The sequence below is a fragment of the Rhagoletis pomonella genome, unplaced genomic scaffold (genome assembly GCF_013731165.1).
Source record: "Rhagoletis pomonella isolate Grant_MI unplaced genomic scaffold, Rhpom_1.0 Rhpom_scaffold_00007, whole genome shotgun sequence".
NCBI lineage: Eukaryota > Metazoa > Arthropoda > Insecta > Diptera > Tephritidae > Rhagoletis > Rhagoletis pomonella.
Window position 1 is genome coordinate 18,449,367 of NW_023458561.1, and position 12,565 is coordinate 18,461,931.

At 34.8% G+C, this 12,565-nt stretch overlaps 1 protein-coding gene across 4 annotated transcripts in view; it reads right to left on the reverse strand.

Moving 5' to 3' along the window:
* The window catches only part of LOC118742403 (matrix metalloproteinase-2), a 523,490-nt gene that overhangs the window by 23,399 nt on the left and 487,526 nt on the right, over positions 1-12,565 (reverse strand). For all 4 annotated transcript variants that reach the window (XM_036474457.1, XM_036474455.1, XM_036474456.1 and 1 more), the window contains 2 exons: positions 7,580-7,720; positions 1,836-1,978 (listed from right to left, as the gene is read on the reverse strand). In XM_036474457.1, coding sequence (XP_036330350.1) covers positions 1,836-1,978; positions 7,580-7,720 — 284 coding nt within the window. The remainder of the gene's footprint in view (positions 1-1,835; positions 1,979-7,579; positions 7,721-12,565) is intronic.

Consider the following 12,565-nt stretch of genomic DNA (forward strand, 5'->3'; position numbering starts at 1 on the left):
AACAGATTTTGGGACGCTTAGTCAAAAATGGAAAAATATATATTTGAATTTTAAGAAAACAAAGAAATAGCAAAATCGGCTAAAAACGGCTAATTTTTTTTTACAAAACGGCTAACAAATCGGCTTCCGGCTAAACCGAAATTTCTCCGGCTGTTTGCTGTTGCAACCGGCTAAATCTAGCCGGAAAACGGCTAAAATGGCAACACTGGACGTGAGTAATTCAAGAAATGATTTAAAAAATTCAGAGAAATTTGCTTAGAACAGTATAGATATCAAATTAAAGAGCAAATCCTGTAAAATTTAAACCGATTCAAGTTTTGGGTGCAGAAGGACTGGTAAGTATTGAAAATGTCCTTTTACAATTTTATCCTCGAAATTTCACAATATTTCTTTTTGAATAAATTATATGTTAAGGACTTATATAAACTCGATAACATCCTCGAGTTTCATCCTTCTAATTTTATCAGCTTAAAAAATTACCTATTCGCCCTTGAGAATCCAAAAAATTAAAATTTTTTTAAATTCTAAACAAATTTCCTCTTGCATTTGGTACTCATATTTTTATTTTACATTGCATTGAATTTTTTAAGTAATTTTTGGAATTAATTATATCTTTGAAATTACAAAGTCCGTTAAAATAAGTCATAACGTCACAGAGAAAAAATAAAAACATCACTAAAAAAAAAGTAGGTTTCAAACCCATTTATTTATTATTTATTTTATGGAAAGAGAGCTTCTCAAACAATATAGAAGTAGTTTTTTTTTCGAATTAAGTTGTTGAAAAGTAATGAATATCTAAATCCCGGGACTAATCCCGGGAACTCGGGATTGTTATAATGAGCTCCTGAAAATGCCGGGATCATAAAAGCGATTAAAATTTTTCGCCATCTACGATTTTCGGGAAAACGTGCAAAATGCAAGGTAGGTTCGAATTGAAAATAAGCGAAATCAGACTTGTGCTAAGTTTTCAACCACATGCTTTTTTTTTGTAAAAAGGTACTTTTTAGAGATGTGAAAGGGTCATAAAATAGACCACATGTTTATTACTGTGAGCTCGGCCGACTGTTATGTATTTTAAATTTGTCGAAAAAAGGTAATTTCATCGCGCACACATATGTATGCATATGTGCTATGTGCTTTGGAATGTGCGTGCAAAAAGTCATTACTCATTTCTGTTAGCTGTACAACGTTTTTCACTTTTCACCGTCAAAAAGAGTTTACTAATATATATGGACAGCAAGTAATTTTTACAAATCATTGGTGGAGTTCATGGAACCATCTGTATAGTCGTATTTAGCAAAGGTTGAATACATTTTTATTTTGTATGAATATTAACGAATATATTGGTGTTCATACTATGTATTATTGTTGAGTTTAATGCATTTTCCCCGCCTCCTTGCCTTGTAATCAATCATTTTCACACAGTTTTATACCAAGCAAGTAAATGAATGAACGCGTAAAAAACTGAATGGTTGAATGAGTGCTGACAACAATGCGAAGGTTAACCAAAAAAGAAAAAAAAATGGTCACAATAGCATTGGCTGATAGGAGTAGGAACATATTGTTTACATTGTGTTATTCTCGACTGGATAAATCGCAAAATGCGTCGTAAATTATGCGGGTCTATTGCGGTCCAAATATTGCCATTGCCCCTCTAGGGGATTTGTGGATTGCTCATTAATTAGCGATGATCCAAATAACAGTGAACTTAATGCTCTGATACTGCCACTGATATCGTATGCCAGTAAACATTTTTTCCTCACTTTAATTTATTGTGTTTTAAGAGTACGTATTTCCATTGATACTGATATATGTAGTTAAATTTGTATACTTACTATCTCCCCTTTCCCCGCTGCTAAATTGCCATTTCTCATCGGCATCGAAATGTGCATCGCCACCACGCCCCACGCCTGGGTAGAAAGCGTGAGCAAGCACCATGCCAGGTCCATCGAATTTGTAGCCATCGCCGTGGTCGCCCCTATAACGAGAGAGAAAATCCAATTAAACGCTTTAGTTTGCTTATCGATATATTTAGATATTTATTTGGTTTGTTTAAATTTACACCAGAATTCAATTTTAAACACAAAATTTTTGGATATTTCCTTAAATTGGGAAAATAGCCGAAATTCCGAAACTTGTTTTTCATTTTTCATTTTTCATTATGCACTGGTGGCATTATAACCGTTTAGAAAAAAGAATAATAATAAAATGACACTAGTTCACTTCTGAAACTTCTTTTTAATGTGTAAGTAATGAGAATTATTGCGTATGGTGTTATTGCACCATTCCCCACGCATGGTGGAATTACACTGCCTTATCTGAAAATTTGTCTATAAAATATGAATATAAGGCAGCCGAATGTCACAAAATAAAGCGGGAAAGCTGTTTTATTACTTCACCTGTTTATTGCGCCATTCACCCCACCTGCTTGTATGTAAAATTTGACATATTTTTACGCAACTATTTGGTACCACATGTTCGCATCGTCTTTTTAAACGAAACCTGCAGTTCGGAAATAGTGAAGCAAGTGATGATAATGCAGAGATTTTAACTGAAGATAAAACTCCAAACCATATTCTCTGTGTTGAGAGCCTGCCAGACGGGCAATATTTCCGTCTTTCGCACGCAATTCGCTTTCAAATTGAGAAATAGAAATTTGTGTGAACATCCAGAAAGATCTTGCTGTCACTTTTCGCAAATCAGTTTCAGCAATAAAAAAGAGCGAATATCGATTTCGGAAATATATTTCAACTTGCTAGTGCTGCACTAGCAATTTTTATTTCTTGTGTGGCACTGATCGTAAATTTGTGTAAAACGATGGAAAACATTGTTGAATTAAATATCAAAAATTCTTGAAATATAGTATTTTACTTAATATACTAAATCGTTAAATTATTGTTCACATGGAAAATTTGTTAATTATAACCTATATTTTGGGGTTTTGATTTTTGCTTATTTTTGGGTTTATGTTGTTTTGATTGAGTACGGGATTACGAGCATTGTTGGTGCTGGCTTGAATTATAAGAGTATCCAGCTATTTATAATTTCACTATGGGGTAATGATCATTCATCAACGTTGTGTAGTATGGGTTGTTTGCTCCGCGCTTCCAAAATTTTCTTACCCAAAGAGACCGTGTACGCGAATCACCCGTGTTTTCGTTCTCGCTTTTACACGGTTAAAAATATCGGTTTTACTTTTAAACTTTTTGGACTACATATATGACCAAACTAAATTCAGTTTCAAAAACAAACCTTCCAAGTTTTAAAAAAAGAGGGCCCATATGTTGGGTTTAGAATTTAAACTTTTCGGCTTAAATTTTAAACCCAAACATTTTCTTAATTAAGAATATACAATAGAAAATATTAAATTTCATGCTCCGTTGGATGGGGATTGAACCCGAACAGCCTTGGTAGCAACCAATTGTATCAAGCATCTTTGCACATTCAGCTACAGCCACCCATGTAAATGTGCTTTCATATGTTGAGTTTGAATCAACACCACATTTCGCTATGTTGATGCCGTCAGTTCATATGACTAAATTTTAAACCAAATTTTCTATATATGAAACCTAGAAACTAGAATTAAAATATTTTGGTTTTATTTTTAAACCACGAACTTTTTGCACAAAATTCAAACCAGAATATATTAAAAATTGCTAAAAGCTATTGACTGGTTTAAAAAGTAGACTATAAAAGATTAAAAAGGCAGCAGTCCCAGCGCGGTTTAAAAATTAAACCAAAAGTTTTACATACATACATACATATTTTGTGCTAGTGAGACAAGGGTAGCAGATGAAGCTATGACATTTTTTCACAATATAAAAGGGATAGCGACGCTCATCTCTGCATACTTAACAGAATGATAATGACAATCTTGCAAAAATGTGCGATATATGTATATTCATACGTGCATATAGTATGTAAAACAAATTTATGTAAACATTGCTTCAAAAATCAAAATCACAAAACCACTTATGCTCGCAGCTGTTGTAATTCTCGCTAATTCCATTCAATTTCACTGCTGTTCTTTTCAGCTGTCATAATGATTAAAAGCCAATCAAGCAAAAATATTGATTTGCATAAGCATGACAATCTTTGCCCGGGCGTATGAGTGATTTATTTTTTAACGCAAATGCAAACGCTTTCGCTCATCGCACATATATATGCACATATGTACATATGTAGGTACACTTGATCCTTTCATACACGGTTTTATTTTACATGAATTTTTGGCATGATATTTTCTACATCCTGCAATACATTTTTTATCTCCTTTACCTTCTCATTATACATTTTGGGGGATTCAATCGTAAATCTTAACTAGACTCCCAAAAATAAAAATAGGGCCTTGCAATCCAATGTAATTTGTAAATCACGTTGGGAGATTCATATGCAAAATAGATCTTCTTTCTTTCCTATCTCTTTAAGTAAATTTCTTTAAAAATGTGATTTCACTAAACTTTATTTTTTGCGGAACTTTGTAAACTACAGACTTGCCGTGTAAAAAGGGGATCAGGTGTAGTTGTATTTATGGAAATATGTAAATGAGCTTATATATACATAAATATGCAATACAAATACATAAGCACATTTCCATCAAGAGGTGCATAAATGACGTGAAACAATTTCTGAAAATATGCTTTTTAACCGAGATACTTTGAATAGGAAAAGAAAGGATTCAAATACATACTGTAATGTAGAAGTATTTACAGCTCATCTCGAGTTTAAAGATAAACCAGTAAAGAAGTTATAAGTTCGGGCGAAACCGAATTTTATATACCCGGCGAAGGTATCGTCGTTTCAACGTTTTCTAAACTACCTTTGCATGATAAGAAGGGGTGTTTTTCACGATTTCACACCTTTCTATAATATGCTGAGTTAGACTTAATGAAATAATCAAACCAAGTTTGGTAGAAATCGATAAAGTGGTTACTAAGAGACGCCCTTGTAGCCATAAAGTGAATGGTGCCCAATTCCTAAAGGTCTATAGCAGAGTTATTTATTGTTAAGAGGTTGTTGTAACTATTTACTTGGAGAACATTAGCATCCCCAGTTACTGAAATATCGGAGTTTTCGTCTTTCTGAAATTTACCGTTATACGGGAAGCGGCTGTAATTTTATTTATTTGTTTGTTTAAGTACATTAGCGCATTAAGAATTAATCTTTTATTGCGCAATACAAATGACGGGTTACAAAAATATGTATTAAAATAAAATAAAAATTAAAATTATATAAATATAGCTATGTATGTACATGTAAATATTAACTTAGAAAAGTCAAAAAGAAAATTTATGACCGCCTTATTATGCAACTTAACTGGAAATATATTCAAAGATAAATATTTTGAAATTACTTTCACGCAGTGAGACAGTGGAAGAGAGTTCCAAAGTCTAACACTATTAACAAAAAAGCCTTGAATGAGCGTGAGCTTTTGGAAAAGTTAAACTTTTCATATAGATATTCCGACTTTTTATACACAAGCAATTTAAACATAAAAATACAATTACGAGCTTTTATATAGTTTGTTAGGTCACAGCCAAGTATTGAGTTTCTAAAGGTAGATATGTATATGGTAAAATTTCTTCCAAGCCATATGTATACATACCTAGTGGCATGGTTGAGTGTGCAGGGAATGAAAGTCCAGTTTGCTGTACGGTTTGAATAATTTTCAAAGAATTGCTTTTCCATACCAAGGTTATTAAGTGCACCGAGTTTGGCAGAAATTGATAAATCGGTTACCGAATTACACATTTGTGGTCATAAGTCGGCGGCGCCACGCCCATTATTCAAGAAAGCTATAATAATCTTATTTTCTGCTGAGTGGTTATTGCAATCATCGATTTTGATACACTCACTTAGTAACCTAAGTTTAGTACCCAAATGGTACTTTAAATACAAAAGTAGTTAAATATGGTTCTAAGTTAATTGAAAAACCCATATCTTTAGTTACAGAATTCCATTTGCGTCACTCGAATCTACTAATTTTTTAAAAGATATTTTATACCTTGCTCACTGATACGAATGTGTTTGGCTATCGAGCGTATGCTGTATGTATGTGAGAATGAGCAACTTTTGCCTTCAACTATAAAACTACTGCTCCGTATTGAGACCATTCTGGCATATGTATGTAAAGTTTACTTTGAATGATTATGACAGTAAAAATGTAAAAAATTTAAATCTCGTTTTTAGACTGTTGGCCAGTAATTTCGTATATCAGAAAGATACAGATGTTTACTCATTATTATCAGCAAAATGTCGTATAGTCATTCTTCCGGGTATAGAGTTACAGTTGGACGGCTATACTCAATGCCGATTCTTTTGTCCTTATTCGCGCCCTCTGGGAACGTGAGCAGCCCCTGTCCGAGATGCGGTAACCAAAACGAGTGGAGCCTTGGGTTACGGCAGGAAGAGATGGAGCTTCGGTAGGACCACTGAAACTTCTTCGACTTAAATGCTCATTGAACTCTTCAGCTGCTTGGCTCGCTATATAAATGGGTATACGGTTGAGAAAATATCCCTCCCAGCAGTGGGTTGTGCCACATAAAAACAGGTTTCAATGAAAAGACTAAAATCCATCGGAATAATGACGAACCGTATGACAATAGAACGATTGCGCTTGCTTCGCCGTGTTGTACACATGGATTACGACGCACCAATGAAAATATCCTTCGACTCGTCATCCATGGACGAACAACGAAAGCAAATCGATAAACGCTTGTAGTGTCAAATAAGAAGGAGAGACCACTGAGACGAAGTATAAGCGAAAAAACGAAACCATTCCCATAGGGCTGTCAAACTGGAATGACAGAACAATTATTCTCACGGTTTTACACTGGATGAAAACTAGCAGAACAACAGTGGAACAAAATGAGTATACCTAGCCAGCAAAAAATCCGAAAACCGATCCGAAAAGGGACGCTAAAGTGGATGAATTGCGGATTTTCGTCCATTTACTGATTATATTTTCGGATACTTTGACGATCCGTTTTCGCACTAAAGCGTGCGGCAGAAACGTATGTACAGAAAATGAAAATGATTGAATTTTTCGTTAAATACGCTTTCCTTCTGCACTTCACAGATACTTTTTCATGGTAAATAAAATAAAATTAAGAAGCGCCTGGCGAATTCGAACCCGGCACCTTCTGGAAGTTAACAGATAGCGACACACTCCTCTGCACGCTCAGCCACTGTCGACTACGCATGCATGCTTTCAAATGTTTAGCTCGAGCAAATAAAATACAATTATTGCTTTCAAATGACATTTGCGTAGCGGCATTTTCGTAGTTGCGCATGCGTTGGTGCGCTGCAGCAGAACTGCCACTTTAATGCGGGGTAGAGGCTGAAACAACTTTTTGAGAAACTTTACCTCACCACACTGTCTCTCTCGCCTACAACCTGAGTTGTTCTCGTGGCAGAAATGTTCCAGTCTGAAACCAACCATTGGGATTCCTTATTTTTGTCATATTAATTGAATTCGCGTGAAAATAAGTATGTTTGTGACGAAATTTCACGGCTTTCAACGGAGTACTACCCTTTAGCAATTTTTAAATAATATCGGAAACGCTACTGTAACACTTACCTGGCAAACAAAACTTGAATATCGGCTTGATCGCTCAGCACTTCGCGAAAAGTCAACTTAGAGCTGCGAGCCCACACATTGAGCGCCTCCGTGAGTACTCTTCTTACTTGTGGAGAGTCATCCATTGTCCAATTTACCAAACTGCAAACAAAGAGAATATAATTGTAGATATACATATATGTATATATGGGTAAATATGTATGTAAATAGGTTGTAAAAAAAGATTTTTTCAGAACAAACAAAAAACAGTTTACTTGCAAGATACTCACAGACTATCCCTTTCGAACAAAGCGCCACTTATGTTTCAATAAATAATATAAAAAAAAAACTTTTTAATATACAACGCTTTTATAAATGGACTAAAACGTAGAAAATAATATTTCTCAGTCCCATAGAATTTGTTTTGATAACTTTTGATTTTGAAATTTTAGCAAAAGTCATTATAAACAATCTATGAAATTGAAAATGAAAAACGTGGAGCGCATGCAATATAAAGCATTCGATTTAATTGACAATAGTCAAACTACATAACGTAGACCTAAAATTTCTACAGCGAAAGTAGAACTTTGAAATCGATTTTAAGCGGTCGTTATTCATATACCCACATACATACATACATATATTACTTTTCATATCAATTCAAGTGTATTACATAAAATTTCAAAATCAAAAGTTATCAAAACAAATTCTATGGGACTGAGAAATATTATTTTCTACTTTTTAGTCCATTTATAAAAGCGTTGTATATTAAAAAGTTTTTTTTATATTATTTATTTTCTACATTTTAGTCCTGTCTGAATAAAATTTTGCAATAGATATTAAAATAATTCAACGATATTAATAGAGAGGTGCACACACATGCATTTACATATGTATGTACATACAAACGAGCACCAATTAATTTTATTTAAAGAAATGGCGTGTCGTCTATTTCCGCTGTAGCAAACGTAGTACATAGGGCGACATCTAGATGTCATCTACCTCGCCCTATTCACTACAGCTGTCGCCCTATGCACTATGCTTTTTTATAGGAACTTTTCAAAGCTTTGCTTTGGTATCGGACACACAACATTGAAAGTTTCTGGATCCACAACATTGAAAGTTTCTGGACCCACAACATTGCAAGTTGATAAAAGCGTTGTAAAAATTGAAAAATAAAATCATGAAAGGTCGCCACGTGGCATTTTTGCCAAAATGTCAACGTTGTGAACAAACTTGTGTGAACGACCTAACGTTACTCCGGATTGCAAATGTAGTTTGTTTTCAAAGTTCCGCTCATAAGTGAAAAAGAAAAGTTTTTACAAAAAGACACAACTCGTCAGAAAATGCGAAAAACTATATCTAAGCACATGCTAATAGTTTGGGCAAGGAAGACTACACCTTAGGTTTTTTTTCAACAAATATATGTACATACATATAAAAAATTTGCTGAAAAATAAAAGCTCTGTGTACATTTTTAGTGCACAATTTCCAAAATGTCAAATTTTGAGTTGTGTCACTTTTGAAGATCGTATGCGATGTGTACGATTTTCGAAGAAACCTGACTGACATATGTAGTTTTTCTTGAAGTATTCGGGGGGAATAAAAAACAGTTGTTTCGCGACTTGAATGTGCAATGATTCCAGCTCAAATAATATGGCAATGTCGCAATAAAGTTTTCATACAAATGTAATAAGCTGTGTCGCAAGGTGGGAAATCTTAAACCAAAAGCAACATATGCAACAACTTTGCGACGTTTCATGAGTTCCACCATTATTTCAGTCGGGTAAAACCTCTAGGTTTGAAGTAAAAAAGGCTTCTTAAAATTAAATATATCATTGACATGCATTTTAAAAAGAATTCATTTTAATTAATTCATTTAATAGCAGTCGCCCCTCGGCAGACAATGGCAAACCTCCGAATGTATCTATTCTGCCGTGAAAAAACTGCTTCTCATAAAAATGCAATCGCCATTCGGAGTCGGCGTAAAATTGTAGGACCCTCCTCTTTGCGTGACAACTTTAAGGCGCACGCCACAAATCGGAGGAGAATTTCGGTCAAATACTAATATGTTGTGTAAGCGCCAATCTTATACATTTTAATTTATTCTCTTGTAGCTCTTGAGAGACGATTGAACCATTCTGGTTTAACTACTAGCAAACTCACACAACCAGACCAAATATAATTTAAGTATACCGATATTTCAGGAGCGTCTTTGTTGATGCAAACATCTATTTTGTTTAGAAGCAGAATAGTTAGAATAGTCAGTTAAAAAGGCTTGCGAGTTTTCTGATATGCTAATCATATTTAGTCCGTTTATACGGCGGTTTAACATTAGACGATTTTACAGGCAATTAGTTGAATCAAAAGTTGGCTGCCCCTCAATTTCATTTGGAGCGAATAGTTGAAAGGCCGTTCATACCAGGCGATTGTTGCTTTCAACCAAAAGTTGCCTGTAAAATCGCCTCATGTAAACACCCTATTACTTTACAAACGAGCATAGCACTCTTGAATGTATGATTTTCCGTACAAGTCCTAGCCGTGGCGGCTCATTCAGATCGGAAGCGGAAGCTAAAACAAATAACATAGACATTCGTCATGAGTGCAAACTGGTATGTTTACAAAAATTTAAATTTTCACAGGTCAATGGCGAAGTGCTCTCATAATGGATGATTGTAGTACATACCAGTGTTGCCGTTTTAGTTCTTTGGTGGCTAGATTCAGCTACCACATACCACATAAATGTAAAATTACCACTAGTCCTTTTTTTACCCCTTTGGAAAATTTATTATTAATTTGATCTAATTTTTTTCAAGAGATGAATTTTTAATCTAAGGAAAACTCTATGTGTGTGTATATGTATTGAGGTTCCTTACGTTTTTATACAGACTATAAAAGGGTTAGGGCCGTAAACTTATCTATTAACGATTTAACTAACGAACGAAAAATGACACTGAGGGCCAGATTTCAGTGCCAGTTTAAACTTAGTTTAAATTGAACAGCTGGCTGACATTTGATTGGCTGACCTTAGTTTAAACTGAGTTTAAACTACGACCGTGCACTGAAAAACTGGCCCTGAGGATGGCACAACGCCGAAACCGGCTTGTCTCCAAACCAAATTTTACAAGGGATGACGGAAAATCGTTGCACATTACATCACACTTCTACCCTGTCGGAAACACCAACAATGAAAATGAGAATTAACTATATGTACTTTAAAATAGCCCTAATATGCTTAATTTCTTAAAGGGCCCATAGATGATACCAGCATGCTGGCGCCATCAAATGTTGGTGCCAGCCGATTGACCGTGCATGTTCTTGCGGTGTGATTGTACCAGCTGCTGGTGCGACATCAAAAACGATTTGAAAATTTTATGATTGTACCAGCAAACTGGTGTCGTGAGTGGTGAAATTAGCTAATTTTTAAAGTAAAAAGTATTTTGCCGGAAATTCCTTGCACGATACACTATATGAGTCAAAGCTGTGTTTGTGAAAAAATTATGAAATTTCCCCTCTAATCATTTCGCTCTTTTCTGGACCTCATTTGTAAAGATATTAATATAAATATTGCACCAGTATACTGGTATGTTATATGCCTCGAGCCTGATGGCACAATCTCTTGATAGTACCAGCAAGCTGGTGTGGTGTATGTGCCGTGCCTTATAAATATATATGTAAGTAAAAAATTTTAGCTACCATTTTTAGCCACAATGCATTTTTTTAGTTCTTTTTAGCCCTTTTTTAAAATGAATTTGGCTACCACTAAAAATTATTCGCGGCAACACTGGTACATACATATGCACATAACTACAACATCTGAGGACATTGAATGAACAGGAATGCGAAGTAGGATTGTCACATGAAGGACAAACGTTTGCTTTAACATGCTTCGCAGCATTTGGCGACATGCTGAGATGACTATTTGTCATGCTAACTACCTACTAATGTTAAAAACAATGACACAAATCAGCCGAAACTGGCAACAGTTGATACGAGCAGCTTAGCACAGCATGTGGGTGTAGGCAGTTCGAGTGGTTTTCGTAATTTTTGGTGCCAATTGTTCGTGTGCAACATATACGTATGTACATACATGCGATTGTCGATTTCTACATATTTGCAGAAACTACATAAACATCCATACTTATTTATATGCACACATCCGTATGCATGCAGGCTTTCGTATCAGTTTTTGTTTATCCGACAGTTTGTTTACGAACACCTCATTTGCCATTTGGGAGTTTGTCTATGCAGTGTTAAGTTTTAGGAGGAATGGAAAAGATGCATTGCATTCGCGTTTCCCACTGCTTTCTCTAGTGTTGTTCTTGTCGCTTGTTGTTTTTATTGCTGCAGTTCATTTCACTTCATTTCGAATGTGTTCAATTTCAATGCCATTTGTTTGCTTGCTGAGGCAATTCAGTCATTTATCCCCAAATACTAGTCATTTACCTAGTACTTTTGCCATTTACATAGCAGTAAATGCATTCAGGTCGATGTTTACTCGTTTTCATCAGCCACACAGTGCAAAGAGTTTATCACTCACGGGCAAACGTACACATCGCCTACATGTTTCACAATGCATTTACTCATATTAACTAATTTTAAAATTTTAAATGTTAAAACAAGTAAAGAAAGTTTAAGTTCGGGCGGAGCCGAACATTAAATATCAGGCGCAACTATTCTCCGAAAACCTACATACTAAGCAGGAGGTATTTTACCGCTATTTCAAACATTTTCGATAGAACGTTAAGTAAGATATAATGAGATAAATTTATATACATATGTGAGCGGTATCACGTCCATTTTCCAAAATTCTATAATATTGCTACTTCTTTTCAAGGGATTGTTGTTGGTATACATTAAATTTCGAAATTTCGAAGTTTCGAGCATTTTTGAAACTTACTGTTATATGAAAAGTGGGTGTAATTTTAGTCCGATTTCAATAATTTTCAACGTTTTTTAAATTGAATGCTCAAAAATATGTTATACATGAAATTGTTTGAAATCCAT